We start from the raw sequence: 16,966 nt of genomic DNA on the forward strand, positions 1-16,966 counted from the left end.
AACACAAAATTGAACAAACCAAAACACCACTTTTTTCTTTCTTAAAATGTATTCACAAAACAAATAAGACGATGTCCACTTAGATAAAATAATATGATTGTCAGTTTAATTTTTCAGTTCAACCCCAAAAAAAGTCACTCTTAATCCTCCATAAGAAAAAATGTATATCCGTCAGAGCAGGGGAACTGATAGTAGTGCTATTGCAAAATTAAAAAAAATTCAATAGAACTGCGAGCAGACATTTCTGTCATACCGACACAATCCAAACAAGACAGTTTCCCAGCGGCCTCTGTGATCGTGGATGTGATTCACCCACATTTACTGTATCACATCCTGGATTTCATCATTTCCACTGTAGTTTAAAAAAAGAAAAGAAAAGTAGGCGGAATAGGGGAACGCCCACGTCGCCTACGTCACACGGCGTGGCGGACTCAGAGCTTTTGTCGGGAGCGCGCTTTCCTCCGTCAGAGCGAGCTCAGACCGGGAACGGACGTGCATCTCTTGTGTGTGAAGAGAGAGAGAGAGAGAGCAAGAGAGAGAAAGAGAGGGGAAACAGACACACTACTGCCAGCCCCACAAACCGTGCCTGTAGCCGCGTTGCGTCGTTTGCTCTTTAACCAGAACCAACCGACTCTGAATTCACATTAAATATGTCTAATATCATTTGTTGTCAAACGCCCCAGGTAAGACCTTTTTTTGTGTCATCTCTATTGATATTTGAAAATAATAACGTCTTTTTTGGACATTGTAATGGGTTAAATCTGTTGTCAGTTCTAGTTTAAAACGTCATTCTTTAGATAGAGTTGGGACATTTATTTCTGGCACTTATAAAATGAATGTTAGAAGATGTCTTTGGTGGAAACGCCTGGAAATGGCTCCACATCCATGTGGCGCGGACAATGTCATACACGCACGAACCGAGGCTTTCCGCATTACATAGCATATCTATTGTCGCTGGTATTTGGCTATTTTAACTCAATTGTGAAGCAGCTTCTTGTGTTGAGTGTGGTCAAGGAGCTACCATGGTCCAGTTGAATCAATTTAACCCCCGGCATGGCGCTCTCATGTCTCCACCGTCGTGTCTCAGCAGCAGGTTGTGTTACCGTAGCTTTGTAGGCTAACATGCACTGAGCAAGCCAGACCACTCCTCTGATTTGTGAAGCTAAAGTGTGCGTAATAATCCGTGTGAAAGCCGACTTGCAGACAGGCGGGTGGGCTCTTGTTGTTTCGTGACCCACTTTCAGATGGCGGGATGTATGCACACAGACTATATGACTTCTTTGGCACACCGCCAGCAGTCATGGCCCTGGCGCATAACCCTACTAGTAGTCAGAGGAGGAGAAAGGCGGATGAATAGGCACGCATATACTTTAGGTGTCCAATCGTGCAAAAGACTTGCCCGCTTGAGGGGGGTGGGGGGTGGCAATGACAGGGTGGGTAACATACTATGGGTACACCCTGTCCTCTACTCAGGATTTATAGTGCCATATTGTCTCAGATTTTAGGGGCTTTTTTTTGGCTTAAGATTGATGCCTCGCTGTTGCGCATTATTGGCTCTGCTTGTATCGATTGTCTTGTTTAAGTGTTGAAGGAAATAGTCTAAGCCGATTCTTAAATGTCTTTATTAAAGTATATAATATATAATGTGTGTCGGCTGCAGGTTGTCTCAGTCTCCACATAGTATTTGACCTACTGTGCTGTTAATCCGATTTTGAAGCTTGACAACCACGTGGAAAATTTCCCAAATAATCCAGATTGATAGTTGTATAAAGAATAAAACATTATGCAGGTGCTTTTAATGCTTCTGTACATTATTAATAGCCTTACTGCCGGTTTGATCATGCTTTTTAGCTATTCTCCTTTGTACTTCCTTATATGGTGTAGAAACCGCTATTGGTTGTCTTATTTCGCATAAATTATCTTCAATATTCCTCATTTTAATTGTAATTTAATCTCGCTTCATTTGAGATATTATTACGTGTTATTGCTTTTGATTTTATGTGTTAATTAATAATAGACACACTATCAAAGCACACGTTTTTTGTTGTTGTTGTTATTGTCGCACCCTTACAGATATTTCCTTTGCTCAGGACTTAAATTTAAAGCAGTAAATTTCCACACAGTTATAGACTGGGTTAAATATTCTGCAGTGTCTCTTTTTCGCCACCGGAGGGGTGTCTAACAAGCATTGATTGTTCAGTGTCAGGCCTGCACTTTTGTGTCAGACTAATCAGAGGAAAAAATTGAGAGTGTGTGAGAGAGAGAGAGAGAGAGGGAGAATACATTAAGAGCTGTCCTCTGTGACAAAGTTGGGAACAATCTCACTCTTTCTCTGTCAGGCCTTTGTTTGGTCGTCTTTGTTCCCTGGTTGTCAAGCATATGCACATGCATCTATCTACATTTACGCTCACAAAGTCTGCTTTTTGTTGTTGTTTTACTTAATAAACTTCTATATTCTTAATGTGGGCACTTGTTATTTCTGCAGGAGCCAAACTTAATTGCTTGATTGCCATTTGCTAGTTTCCAGAGCCCTAATGGTGTAAGATGTTTATCAGTTTCCAGAAGATTGTTGTTTAAATCGCAGCTACGATTAAAGGTGGGCGGATGTGTGTGTGTTTGTGTGTATATTAAGGCAGAATTATCTGGAAAGTTGAGGGCGTGGCATGCCTGAGCAGTGTGTTAAAATACTACCGCTAAGGTGGAGACAAGGGGGGGATCGAGGCAACAGGCGAGCAAGTTGGATCAGGCCATGTGGAGGAGTTGAGCTTCATAAGGAGGGTCTTCTGCCAGATGTTGCATAACATAAAAGTGGGTCAGTGTTTCCTCCGTCCATACACACACTACACACACAGGGTGAATTATAGTCTTTGTTGCCAAACCCTGGTTTGAAAATGTGGCTCAGTGCAATATAAAGGCTACATTCTAGCATGTGCCATTGTGGTCGAGCATTTACCCATAAAAAAAATCTCTGGCAAATCTCCAGCAGTGCTACGCTTAGTACTTTTACACATCCGCCTTTCACAGCATATATGCATATTTGTGTGTGTGCTTGATACTGCACACTATTAGCATCTTTTGAGAATAAAAAAACAACTGGCTCCGAAACATCACGACTGACTGCCTGATCCAAAACAATACATTTTTCATAGTTCCTCTTATTCCATCTCCGCCATCAGACTGATATAATATGTGTACAGTTTGTCCTTTTTGTCTCTTTTGCGTTATACTATGCAGATCATGCTTTTTGAGCAAATTGAGTCAAATGCAGCCTGAGACTAAGTAACTGGATCTCAACATTATTCAATTCATCATCATTAACCAACATAATTTTATTTTTTCTCTGATATGTGGTTGAGTGTTGTTTTGTTTTGTTGAGCTGGCTAAGTGCACAATTATATTTGTGCTCTGTGGGTTATTTTTAATGCTTAAACGTACATTGTAGTTTCACACGACAGACAAATAATAGTTGCCTCAAATTAATTTGTTCAATGTGGAAATGGTAGTCTGTTTTGCTTGCTTGCTTTTGGCACCTTGTGTTGTTGAACCAGTCTGGCATCATGAATTTAAATGTTTTTATAGGGCTAATTTATTGAATGGGTGTAGCTGAGGGCAGTTCATTTCTAAGTGCTCGGATCTCTTACAATGCAAGCACTTTTTTTTTCTTCAGTCGAAGACAAATTTCCCCGAAATATCTTATTAAAGCAGCTTTCGCACACGGCTGTGGGTTTGCAGTCTTGCAGTATTGAGCTAGTAGATAACTTTAGTCTGCATTGTACTTGTGGTTTGTGCAGAGTTCAAACAGATCTAAAAAAAAAAAAAACTGTGTGTATATATAAAGCTCCTGCAAGGTTAAAGAATCACTTTATAAGGTCTTTTTAAAAATATTCTCATTGTCTGACTAACTTGTCTCTTTGCATGTTTCTTTTAGGAGTAGCTTGCAGTTATTTGTTGCAGGACTTTTGTGCTTCAGCATTGACAAGTTCTTTGTATGTTATCTAAAATCTGCAGCAGGTGAAGCAACAAATGCGTTATGTGCTCACCAGTTGAGTAACAGCTGTATAAAAATAATTTGTCACATTTCTTTATTATCGTCACAAGAAAAAGAAAACATAGCAATCTAAAATGAATGAATGAATAATCACGAGTCAGTTACACACTCCGGAGCTGGTCTCCTTTTGTAACTACTGGAGTTTACAGGTCCGCTCCACTAACGTAAGTCTCTGTCACAGCTTAGAAAGTTCAAAATATACACTTTTTTACATTTGAGAAAAAAATGGATTAATCATGAATATAATCATCAGATCATTTCATAGCTACAGCCCTAATGACAGATGCAGATACATTTACTGTGTCTGCTATTTTTTTTTTTTTTAGATTAGATGTGTTGTATATTATAAAAACCCACGCTATTTTTTTTTTTGCCTAATCTGCTTCAGCTCACTGTGCTGTTTGAGAGACAGATGGATGGGTGAACGGGTGGGTGGGAGGCCATTTGAAGCATCTGTATCTGCCAAACACATTTATATTTTCATGCTCCTATGGTGTAAATGCAGATATAACGAAGTATATTCTTTTTTCTTTTCTTTTTTTAACACATAAACTAAAGTGACATTGTTTTTATTTAAAGTTGTTTTACCCGAATAATGGCTGTCAGAGTTAGTTTTCAGGCAGATAGAAAGTATCTAGAAATGAGTACGTAAAGGGAACGTCCCTGGACCCCTTATTTGTGGTGGGTTTTCTCAGTCCATTAACCTTTTTAAATAATGTTCTGACTCATAATTAGTCTTTACAACAATTCACATTCATAAATTCCCCATCAGTCATTAATAACTGGTTGATTAATCCTTTAGTGAAGCTGTGAGAGAGCAAACAGAGTGTATTCTGGTTATCAATGGGGGAAAAAATATATTCACAATCACTATATTATGGTACAGAAGAATATTTAAATTTTTTTCATGAACGCCGGTCAAATTTGGTCATTTGCATACAAAAATGTGTATCAGCTGCTGCATTGTATTTCCATTTTTTTGTATATTTGCGGTCACATTGGGAAAAGTCCACCTAAAAGACATGTACGTATGTTTTATGGCTTTTTATGGCTCTCTAATTTAGCAACGGGTCAAATTTGACCCTGAACACTATGTAAGAGTTTTTAGCCTTTATCTGTTTGTGTCTCTGACCACTCACACAAAACTGGACTACCCAGGAAAGCTCTGTCACATGGAGTGGATATGATTTCAGACTGGGGCAGCTGCTGTCTGTCTGTCTCGTCCTCGCTATCTCTCCACGTGGGATAGTGATAAAACAGCTGGAAACAGATGGTAAAATTCAAACTTTTTAAATAGCAGAATGAAATAACCTGAGATAGACAGATACAGCATGGGGATGATCTCTATCGGATCATGTTTCATGGGAGTGTTGGGTGGCATTTGTGCGCCAGGGAGAAATGGCACATTTAACTGGCTGGTGAAACGCAGTCTCAAATTGTTCCCTCCTGCGCTTTCCTTATAGGTCAACGCTAGTATGAAACAGTTCCTATAGGGTGGAGCTAGTTGGAGGGGCTTGACCATAAGGTTTAGCTGGAGTGGCTGGCTTCAGAGAGAGTGGAGACGGAGCTGAAGGCATGAGACAGATTAAACAGTCTCGTGTGGCCCACTGGGACGTAGCAGCAGGTGTGGAGATTTAAAGCGCTAAATGGAGGGTATCGTAAAAGACGAGCGTGTGTGTGTGCGTGTTTAGCCACTAAGTTATACCACTGTGTGTATTTTTGGCGCCCAGTATATTGGGATAAAATGCTGAATTCAACGAGGATTATTTAATCAGCTGAAGTGATTGTTGTATCCTGAGTCAGATCACCTTTTTTCTTGAATTTTGTGATCATGTTGGGAGTGTGGAAACATTGTGAGCTCTACTGCATAGTTGGAAAATGACTGCCAAATGAGTTGGAAGAGGAGGGAAGGCGGTGTTGTCCTTTTGTTATTCCGTGTGCAAGGTTGCCTTGACAGACACGTGGAACTGACTCATGCTAGCAACGCAGTAGTTCGAAGAACAGACAGCATCTGTTTCAAAATGAGCAGTTTGTCCTCTCTCCTCTTATATGAAACAAAATTAATGTGTTTTTCTCTCTTTTCTTCTTTTTTCTTTCAGGTTATAATGTATGACCAACAGAGAATAAGTACAACTCTATAGCCAACGGGTTCCCGAGGACTTGATTACAGTCGCTTCAAGCCTGATAGTTTGTCGGTGCGACTGCTTTCCCTCTCCCTTCCGCTCACGCCCGTCTAGTCAACTGGCATTTCTTCTGACAACCCCCTTCCCCAATCCCTCTCCTCGGGTGAAGAAGATCAGAGTTTCCCTGTGATCTCTGTCTACTTTGCCTATTGCCTACCTTCGGTTCTACTGTCAGCAGTGGTGCTCCCCTGGATTTGCATTATTCTCTATTAGGTAAGGCCACGACTAATGCATACGACAGATTATAATGCACAATGCACATTAAAGGCACCTAATCCTAATCCTTTCTCTCTGGTCCTCAATTAATAATGCTAGCTGTTACTATGTTGCACAGCTGAAAGCAAGTTGGACAGAGTATGCTGGGTGTTAGCCTGACCTGACTTGGTATAGATTTATTCATTTTTATCTGTCTTTTCTTCAGACATACCAACAAAATTCAACCAAGATGATTCCAAACGGTTATCTTATCTTCGAGGATGAAAGTTTCCTGGATTCCACCGTGGCCAAAATGAACGCTCTGAGAAAGAGTGGTCAGTTCTGCGATGTTAGACTGCAGGTATGATGCAATGCAAACACACACACATAGAGACAGCGAAGGGTACAGTAGGGGCTAAAATAACAAACCTGTTTTGGTATAAAGAGTACAATACAGTTTGAAATGCACAAGATATCAGTTCAAACCGGGGGTTGAATGTATTTTATATATCGAATTTTGAATATATATATATATATATAGCACAGTTAACTGGGTCTAAGGTATGAATGGTATGTTTTTTGTTCAAAACCCATGTGAGTATCAAACTTGGAAATGAGAAAACAACATGAGTGTTTCCTGTTGTGACACATTTGTGCAACCTATCAGACTTTGACATTGCTTCTGAGATAGGAAACCTGGGAGCTTTTAACTTTTAATTGTCAATTTTTAGTTATTGATCATGTTGCTTTTTCAGTAGACATGGCTTTTAAGGACATTTTGACATGTTGTAATGGGAAAAGCACAGGTGCAGATAATAAAATATGATAGCTGAATTCCATTTAGCTGCTTCGGTTTATGGTTCCTGCCTGGTATAGTGCATGTTGGCTCAGGGTCACACTGTCGAGGCGTACTGGGACACTTGAATATAACGGTCACCTTTAATTTTACTAGTCACATCTGTGCTTTTCCTACAATTAAAGTCAAAATGTCTGGTGTGAAAAAGGCCTGTTGTCTCTGATTTAAATAATTATCCTGGATTTATTTCTTTATGTTCCTGTGAGCCTAAAATAATTATTGTTTTTATTTTATTTTACCAGGTGTGTGGTCATGAGCTGATGGCTCATCGTGCTGTGCTGGCTTGCTGCAGTCCCTACTTGTTTGAGATCTTCAATAGTGACATTGAGCCTCATGGAGTCTCTCATGTCACTTTTGAGGACTTGGACCCAGAGGCTGTGGAGATCTTGCTCAACTATGCCTATACTGCCCAGTTAGTAACCTTTATGGCCTTTGACCTTTTGCAGTGTTTCACCCAGAAACTTTCGAAAATGATTGACAACCTCCTTTTCTATTTTGTGTGTTTAACCCAGGCTAAAGGCAGACAAGGAACGTGTCAAGGAAGTTTACTCTGCAGCCAAAAGGTTCAAGATGGAGCGAGTCAAACAGGTTTGTTTTCTGTTATCTGCCTCCATTTAATTCCCCTCAGAAATCCCGGGGGACCTCTGAGGAGTATTGACTTGATGATGCATGTTGTAAATAACTGTCATATCTCCTACTCACTCCTCAGATTTGTGGTGACTACCTGCTGTCTAAGATGGATTCCCAGAACGCCATCTCCTTCCGTAACTTTGCCAGCTCTATGGGAGATGCCAGAGTTTTGTCCAAGGTGGACGCCTACATCCAGGACCATCTACTGGAAGTGTCTGAACAGGATGACTTCCTCAAACTTCCCCGCCTCAAGGTAAAACTCGACTACCTTTTTAAACTTGCATGCATGCTAGCTTGTTTACTCTTTAATCAAGATGTCTGTACAAGTATGTTATCAGTGTTGCCAGAGGCTGCAAAGTAGAGAGGTTTTTGTGGTCTTTTGGGTGGGCGTGACCAAACAATCCAATCAAAAATACATGCATACATTATCTGCTGATATCTATCTATTGCAGGGAGTTCCCTTTTCTAGTCCCTATTTGCTTTTTGCACTTAAACTAGGCAGTAGTGGATTTTTTTAGATTGAATAACACTGGATTAAAGCTTTGTATTTTTAACTTTCTGACTTTGACATGAGCTTAACAATACTTACGAAGGTGTGCCTCCTTACAGATTTTCCTACAGCTAAAGCCTACTGAGGTGGATTTAGGGCAGGGGACTTAGAACATGTTCAATAAAGGGCCTGGCGTGGGTGGGTTACAGTGTGTGTCAGCTTTAGGTTCAACCTCAGGACTTAATCTGGTGGTTTCCCCTGGTCCATCTCTGGTTAATGTTGTGTAAACCTGTATCCTAATGGGCCTCCCTTTTCATGTTTTAGACCCATGATTTAGAGTTGTATAGGAGTTGGGCACAGTACTGAAATGATAAGTCAATTGACAGAAATACATCAGGGATTTTTATTAATTTATTTACTAAAATAACCTAACTTTTGTTGGTTACAGATTTGTTGCTTTGTGGGGTTCACATAATCTCATTGAATACCCTTTTTAAAAAAAATAAATAAATAAAAAATTAAGGTTTTTTGATTGTTGGATATTAAAAATCCTTGTGGCTTCTGACACTGACAAAAAATACTTAATTGAAAATGTATTCATCCATTGGTTATCTGTGTAATTTATAAGTAATCTCCTAGTTGGCAACTAAAAATATAACTGTTAATGTTGAAATTCTCCTTATTTGTAAGACAAATCTGTATTGATCATTATGGGAGACACTGACAGCTCTGAGTTTTTTGACCACTTAGCCAATTTGGTGCTGTCTCTATTGAGAGATTTAAGAATTTAAGATAAGACTAGACATGAATTTGTAAACCCAACCTGAGCCAAACAATTTGGTGAGTGTAACCCTAACCCTAACCCTAACTAAATTCCTGTTGAGACATTTGAAATACAATTAGTCCAGTGATGAATTCAGCTTTGGTTAAAGTTTGCACCTGGAGCGTACTGGTTTAATATGTGGCGTGGGTGATTCCCCAGCAGTTTACGATAATACTAAGATCAATCTTGTCAAAACTGAGAAATTGTATACAGGCAAAACAAACAAACAAATGTGTCCAAGGCTTAGGTAAATGAATACCTCCGTGTGTACACACACGGCAGAGCAGAGACAATGAAGCACTACAGTTGATGACAACTGCACTCATAATGTTAATGTAAGTGCAAGAAAGGCTTTGCGAGTAAAAAGCCTAGAAGGGTACTTCAGTGATAAAAGATATTGCAGGAATATAATCTGTAATGATAAATGTTTTTCTATTGTCACACATTAGTCATCATATTGAACAGCCCTTGCTACTAAGATCACGGTTTCCAATGAGCAATAAAAGCTATTGTATTCATTTCCTCAGTTATGCACTTTATTTCTACTATGCATGATTTTAACACTTGTTTCCGCCGCTTTGTGTGTTTCCAGTTAGAAGTAATGCTAGAAGACAACCTGACACTGCCCAGCAATGGCAAACTTTACTCCAAGGTGCTCAACTGGGTGCAGCGTAGCCTTTGGGAGAACGGAGACCAACTGGAACGACTGATGGAGGAGGTCAGTACCAGGGCGTACCGTCTAAACTCATTCTTACCCTTCCCCTTGCCCTTCTTCTGGCTCCTCCTGTTTTTGACGTTAAGAAGTCATTAAGGGGGCTGAAATAGAAATAGCATGCCACTGTCATGCTGCCATGTCAGGATTGTTCTTTGTTTTCCTCTGATTTGTTGAGGTTTTTGCAGTAAGAAACTGTACCCCTGAACCATACTACAAATTAGAGGTGAGCCAAAAAAGAGCTGCTGTTTGCTCATGTTTTTTTGTTTCAGCTGTTCTCCTTTTGGGTTATTGTGGTTGATTTTTACATACAACCCCATCTTGAGTATGACAGTGCTCCTCTCCTCTGAAACACAAAAACAGGTTCTCTAAGGTCTGACCCTTGATTCTGCTGTCTCACTGCCACTTTACTATCTGAACAGCTGCGTGTTTGTTGCTCCAGCACTAACAGGCCCTCCTCCCCATTGATTTATCTCTCCTGTAGGTTTATTAGCAGCAGCAGGAGACCCGACTGAGGAGCCAGGACTGAGCCACCAGGGTAATGAGTCAGAGAAAAGAGAGGGAGAGCGGAGAGGAGCACTACTGCCTCTCAGCAGCCTCTCTTTGCAGCCAAGCAACACAGTGCTCCCATCTGTCCATGCCATTTATACAGATGCTTCCCTATTTTGCATTTACAACACATTTTAGCAATAAATACATCTAATTGAAAGCCCCCTTTACTGCACATAACAATACATGCTCATGCAAATACCTACTTATCCAAATACCACATTCAACAACCACTCAAATTAGGCATTGGACAGAAAACAGCATTGCACATAAGCGCAGGGATTTTCTCTGACAAAAATAATATTTCACTGGCCCACAAATTAAATATTAACCCTCCAAATGAAATTGAAATATTAAGCAAATATTTTTCTAAAATGAGAAAAGTCTTCTACTCTTTTTTCCGCTTTTTTTTTTTTGCATAATTTTCCCCAGAGACGGTCAACTGTCTGACAAATAGTTTCTTTTTTTCTGGCCTCACCAGAACAGACAAATGTGGGTTTGTTTTTATTTCCTGTTGGATGTAATCTATAATTGGAAAATGTTCACGCATTAGCTTGATAGTTAGCATTTCTGTTTTGTCATCTGGACTTGACTGCCAATTGTGGCTGCCATCACAATGACCAACTTCTTCAGCTAGAGGACCAGTTTCCAAGCAGCAGAGGTGAAAAGAGGGCAGGCCCCTCCTTTTCCTCTTCTTCATTCTTCACAGAAGATCTTTCCAGATGCAGCCTGTCATTCTTCACCAGCCCCCTCTTTTTTTTTTTTAGATGGAAATTAAGGGGAGCCACTGTCACACGCATGGCAGATACCTTCTTGAGCGCAAACATTTAACCCACTCTGTGTGGTGGCAGCAGCGTGTGTGTCTTTTTAAAGGAAGCTTTGCATCCAAGCGACTGAAGATCCAGTCCTTCATCCCTTCCCCCCTTCTTCCTCTTCACAGCACTGCCCTCCCTCTTCCTCCTCCTCCTCCTCCTCCTCCTCCTTCCTCTACCCCTTATGCAGGGGCTCTCAGTGTGTTGCTATGGAGACAGCCACATGGGTGTGTTGTTCCTGTTTGTCTTGCAGGTGCAAACGCTGTACTACTCACCTGACCATAAGCTGGTGGATGGAGGGCTGGTGATTGAGGGGCACAGTGAGGTGTTTGGTGGCGAGGAGGACCACCTTCAGTTTGTGCAGGTACTCAACAGCTTGTGCCTGGCTTCACCGTAATGAAGTCTCTACCACATAGTGCTTGGCAGTTTGTAGCTTTATTGTAGAGCTTGTGCCAGGCCATGCATAAAAATACTACACAGCTTGCGCCTGGCTAGAAGTAGATATGGCTCATTTAAAGCCATCATTTAGCCACAATGAACATAACGGATTAGGAAGAAATGAGCTATAACGCCTATGCCTTCGAGCATATATTAAACCATATTTTGACTTTAAGCTAATCTCAAACCAGCAGGAAAGTGGGCAGTGATGACTGTCTTAGCTTTTTCTTCTCGATTTTGAGTTGTGACTGAACTGTGTGCTGTTAGATTTTGATGCAGACTGGTCTTGGACTTTACTTTGCAGTGCTGTGTTGTTGGCTTGTACTCGGACAAAGTTAATGTAGGCCTATAATGTCAGGTCTACATCAGACCAGATTGATAAAGTGTAGCAAGGAGGTATGATTACCTGGTGTTGTTGGCCACTGGTGGGCCTGTGGTGCAAGCTTGGCTTCTGTAGCTGCACTGTGCTCTTGCAGAAGAAACCCGTACGGGAGAGTACCCAGAGACAGATGAGCTGCAGCTCCTCAGGAAGCCTGTCGCCCTCCAACCAAGCAGCAAATGCCCCTAAACAGACCGCCAGGAGAGAGTGGAAGTACATCGCCTCTGAGAAGACTACAAGTAAGTGTGTTTTATTAACTGCATGTTATTTGTTACAGCACAATCACAAGAGCAGAGGACTTGTCAGTATTTGTAAACACAGAGATAGAGAGCGAGAGTGCGCAGTGGTGGCACATGTGCTTTGCTGTTTTGTAATGATTGGACTATTTCTGGTTTATAGTCTGTGTATAACAACATTTTTTACGTTTTTCGATTTAAATGAAACTTTCAGGGTATGTTTCAGTTTTGTGATCATTGGAGTTTTGTGATCATTGGCTCAACAGTTGTTAACTTTGGTCTATTCATGTTCTGGGCCATACCCTTTTGAAGTTCATTGGTCGATAACTTGAAAACTAAGTAATAAATCAACAAGCTTTATGCAGCTTTTGATAAACTTGTTATTCTCATGGGAATTGGTGCAAACATTTCTGAACAAGAAAAGTAATAAAACGGCACAAAAATAATATGGTTTCAGTCCTTTGGGCTTGAACCCCTAATAAGAAAGTACAAACAGAGGACAGATTCTCTGAAAATGCATACCCCACCACATATTTCTAGACAGGTTTTTATGAGTGATTCTATACATTGTTTTATAGGAATATCCTCCATAGTATACCTTTTTTTTTTTTAAGTGAACTTTTATTAAAAAGAGTTTATTTTCTCATGATGTCTAATAACAACTTTCAATCTTCCCTCAGACAACACCTACCTGTGTTTGGCTGTGCTGGACGGGATGTTGTGTGTGATCTTCTTGCATGGCCGCAGCAGCCCTCAGACCTCTCCCTCTGCCACCCCCTGCCTGATGAAGAGCCTCAGCTTCGAGGCCCAGCCTGAGGAGCTGGAGGAGCACCCGCTCTCACCCATGCAGTACGCTCGCTCTGGCCTGGGCACCGCGGCCCTGAACGGAAAACTCATTGCGGCAGGTAGGTCCTCAACAAAGGGTTACAAGTTAACAGTAAACATACAGACATATAATTGGTAGACATACATGGAGGTTACATGGTTTGATGTGATGGTAGACCCAAAGCCTTAGTCTTTAGTGAAGCATGGATAAACCATGGATGAACAATTTAATCTGTGTATAAGCATCTTTAATTTTTGCCACTAAATGTGGGGATTATTATTATTATTATGTTTTTAAAAAAAAAAAAAGGGGGGGGGGGGGTATAAAGGAAACACTATATCATCAGATGGACCTCAGAGCTCCAGTGTATAACCTTGATGGATGTTAATGTTTTGCAGGAGGTTACAACAGAGAGGAATGTCTGAGGACTGTGGAGTGTTACGACCCCAAAGAGGATCGCTGGACTTTCATCGCTCCCATGCGAACTCCAAGGGCTCGCTTTCAGATGGCTGTGCTTATGGTAGGGCTTCCTTTTTGTCTTGATCTCAAATTGACTTACTAAAACATTTCTGGGTTGTTTTAAATCAACACTATATAATATCAAGAAAGCTAAAAAAAATCTATGAAAGTATTATTTATTAACTGGATCGCCTTCTGATTGTGAAGTGAGTCATTTTGCGGAGGTTGTGTTTCTAAATTTAGCTAAAGGAGACCGATTATACTTTTCCTTATTTTCTGACATATATATATACAATGTTACAATGTCGGATGTTCATATTAAATGTGGCCATGGTTTCAGATAATGAAGTAAATATATGTAGAAGTAATCCCTGGGAGCAAAAAGCATCGGCTTCAGACTCTCTGAACACTTGGTTTCCAACTGTTTTTTTCCACTTTCAAACCGAGCTGAAATAAACTTGTGACGGATTTCTTTATATGGTTATCTGCTGCAGTGCTGCAGCTGCTCTGGGTGGAGATCACTGCTCTGCTCTGCTAACATTATGGCATTTCTGTGGCGGTTGTACTATTGCTGCTCGTACTATTCCTCCCTGCATTCATTTTAACTGAGTTGCTGAAATCTTTAGATCTTGTTGTGTCAACCGGTTTTATTGGAAGAATAGCACTGCTAATGAAGCTCCACTGAAATGGTCGATAAAGCCCCATTCCTTTCTTGTAAATACTCAACAATAAAAGTCTCCTGTAATTTTGTCATATAAAAGCTTTTAATTTGAAGCAGGAAATGTTGGGTTTCATCAGCAGTAACTTAACACTACTCCTGATATGTGCTGCTATCATACAAGTACTGAGAGCTGAACATAAGGGGGGGGGGGGGGGGGGGGGCTTTTTAGGGAGAGGACAGAGGGGAGGGGAATCCCAAAATGTTCTGTTTAAGAAAAAGGCAGAACTTAGGGGCTGCATAAATGAAAATATGGAGCTACAAATGAGCTTAACAGGTCCCCTTTAACTGAATATATGTAAGTCTTTGTAGTTCTGAGTCCACGAGGCAACCAAAATTAAAATGTAAGTGTTAAGTAGCTGGTTGATGTTGGTTGATTATCTAATGATTTGTCTATTTATAACCACACAGGGTCAACTCTATGTGATTGGAGGTTCAAATGGACATTCTGACGAGCTGAGCTGTGGGGAGACATACGATCCACACGCTGATGAGTGGGTTCAGGTGCCAGAGCTCAGGACAAACCGCTGCAATGCAGGTCAGCCTTGTGTAAAGATTGACTTCCAGCATCTCTAACTAGGAAAATGTTTAAATTAGGAAGTCAGGCTGCTTTAGCTCATTCTTCCTTTCATCTCTGTTTTAAGGTGTCTGCTCCTTGAACAACAAACTGTACGTTGTTGGTGGGTCAGACCCCTGTGGGCAGAAGGGCCTGAAGAACTGTGATGCTTTTGACCCTGTGACCAAAACCTGGTCCAACTGTGCCTCCCTCAACATCAGTATGTGTCCACACAGTTATTTAACCTTCAGAATAAAACTCAAATGTTTTGTCAGAGGCAAAAGGGAAGTGAAGAGTTGTACTTATAAAGTGACTTTGTTTTCAGGGAGACATCAGGCAGCACTGTGTGATTTGGATGGCTTCATGTACGTGATCGGAGGAGCGGAGTCGTGGAACTGCCTGAACACTGTGGAACGCTACAACCCTGAGAACAACACCTGGACCCTGATAGCCCCCATGAACGTGGCTCGCAGGGGGGCCGGCGTTGCTGTCCATGCTGGTAAGTCAACAGTCACATGGTATAATGTGGGAACAGTGGAGCCAGATATTTGTTTTGGAAGTGGCAGCTTCTGTAACGTGTAAACAGTACACAGACATGTTGTGTAGACAGTCGTGATGTCGCCTCGAGATAAAAACATGCATAATAATTTAATGAAGGTGATTCACACAATGCTGATGTCTCTTTCTGTCTCTGTCCAGGCAAACTGTTTGTCGTTGGCGGCTTTGACGGCTCCCATGCGCTCCGCTGCGTGGAGATGTACGACCCCGCCCGCAACGAGTGGAGGATGCTGGGTAGCATGACATCTTCACGCAGCAATGCAGGTGTGGCCATGCTGGGCGACAACATCTACGCCGTGGGCGGCTTCGACGGAAACGAGTTTCTGAACACGCTGGAGGTGTACAACCCAGAGACGGACGAGTGGAACGACTGCACCAAGGCCCTGTCTCCCCTCTCTGACTGAAGAGGGGGGAGACGGGGAGGAGGTCGGCGGAAGGGACGAGGGGTCGCGGAGTTTCACAGTGCTTCACCTATTTCCAAACTAACAGGCTTAGTGACGTAATCGTGTTTCGTGATGTTCCGTGTGTGTATGAGCGGATATGTGTGGGTGGGGAAGGGGGGGTTGACGGGGATGAGGGGTCTTCAGTGAAGACTGGCTTATATTTTGCGGGTGGGAGGGGTGGGTGGGGTTGTTGCCCAAAACAACATGACGCCTTTGCATATTGCATACAATGTTTTACGTGCTGTACATATTTTGTTTCTTCCTCATTTTTTGTCATATGCCAACATTTAATACACATTTAGTGCTTTTCTTTTTCTCTTAGAGTTGAAAGGTTTGTCACTTTTCATTGAGGGTTTTCAGATGAGCTAGCTACTATTCGTCAGTTGGAAGGTAGCAGTATGGGGTGTTGACGAGTGACTTTTGGAAGTTCAAAGTTTATTTAAGAATATTTCTGTTGTGGAAATGTAATTTTTGCTCACATATTTAAAGGTCAGTGGTTTGAAGCCTTATTCAGAGTGCGAGTTGTAAAAAAAAAAAACACCTGTCATGGCTTTTTGTGTCATTTAAACAAGCTGAATTGCTTTTTGAATCTTAAATGATGGCCTTTTTTATATTTTTTATACACTGCTGATTTACCAATAAAATTAAAAAAATAGTAGCAGACAGCTTAAGTCAATGAATCTAACCAGTGCCAGTTTTAGTTACCTTTTTGTGCACACACCACACACGCACAACCATGCTTCTGCTAATCTAACTTTTGTTATTGTGATTTAACTAATTGATGTATGTAGAGATGCAGTTTACTGAGAATCCTTTTTTTTCTCTCTTTTGTGTTTTTAAAGTGTCAGGCATTGGCAGATTCTTCTGGAAGGAATGTTAGTGAGAAAATGATCACATTTGTAACATTTCTTAATTAATAAATCATTTAAATCTGATTTTTGTCTCCAGCACTTTTCCTCAATACATCAAGTGAATAATATGCATATGAACGTATGATGATGATAGTATTATTTAAAATTGTGCACTGCTTGCAGGCTTTTACAGGTAATATTCAG

At 41.0% G+C, this 16,966-nt stretch overlaps 1 protein-coding gene across 1 annotated transcript; it reads left to right on the forward strand.

The window, feature by feature from the left end:
- Positions 1 to 475: 475 nt before the first annotated feature.
- Positions 476 to 16,846, forward strand: ivns1abpa (influenza virus NS1A binding protein a). Its single transcript, XM_053322623.1, has 15 exons — positions 476 to 683; positions 6,148 to 6,444; positions 6,653 to 6,787; positions 7,525 to 7,694; positions 7,795 to 7,870; positions 7,992 to 8,165; positions 9,818 to 9,943; positions 11,552 to 11,662; positions 12,213 to 12,354; positions 13,032 to 13,256; positions 13,576 to 13,697; positions 14,766 to 14,892; positions 14,999 to 15,130; positions 15,236 to 15,409; positions 15,610 to 16,846. Exons 3-15 carry the CDS (start codon positions 6,677 to 6,679, stop codon positions 15,870 to 15,872), a joined length of 1,953 nt encoding a protein of 650 aa, XP_053178598.1. The 5' UTR covers positions 476 to 683; positions 6,148 to 6,444; positions 6,653 to 6,676; the 3' UTR covers positions 15,873 to 16,846.
- Positions 16,847 to 16,966: the final 120 nt, after the last annotated feature.

Source organism: Scomber japonicus, chromosome 7 (assembly GCF_027409825.1).
Source record: "Scomber japonicus isolate fScoJap1 chromosome 7, fScoJap1.pri, whole genome shotgun sequence".
Taxonomy (NCBI): Eukaryota; Metazoa; Chordata; class Actinopteri; order Scombriformes; family Scombridae; genus Scomber; species Scomber japonicus.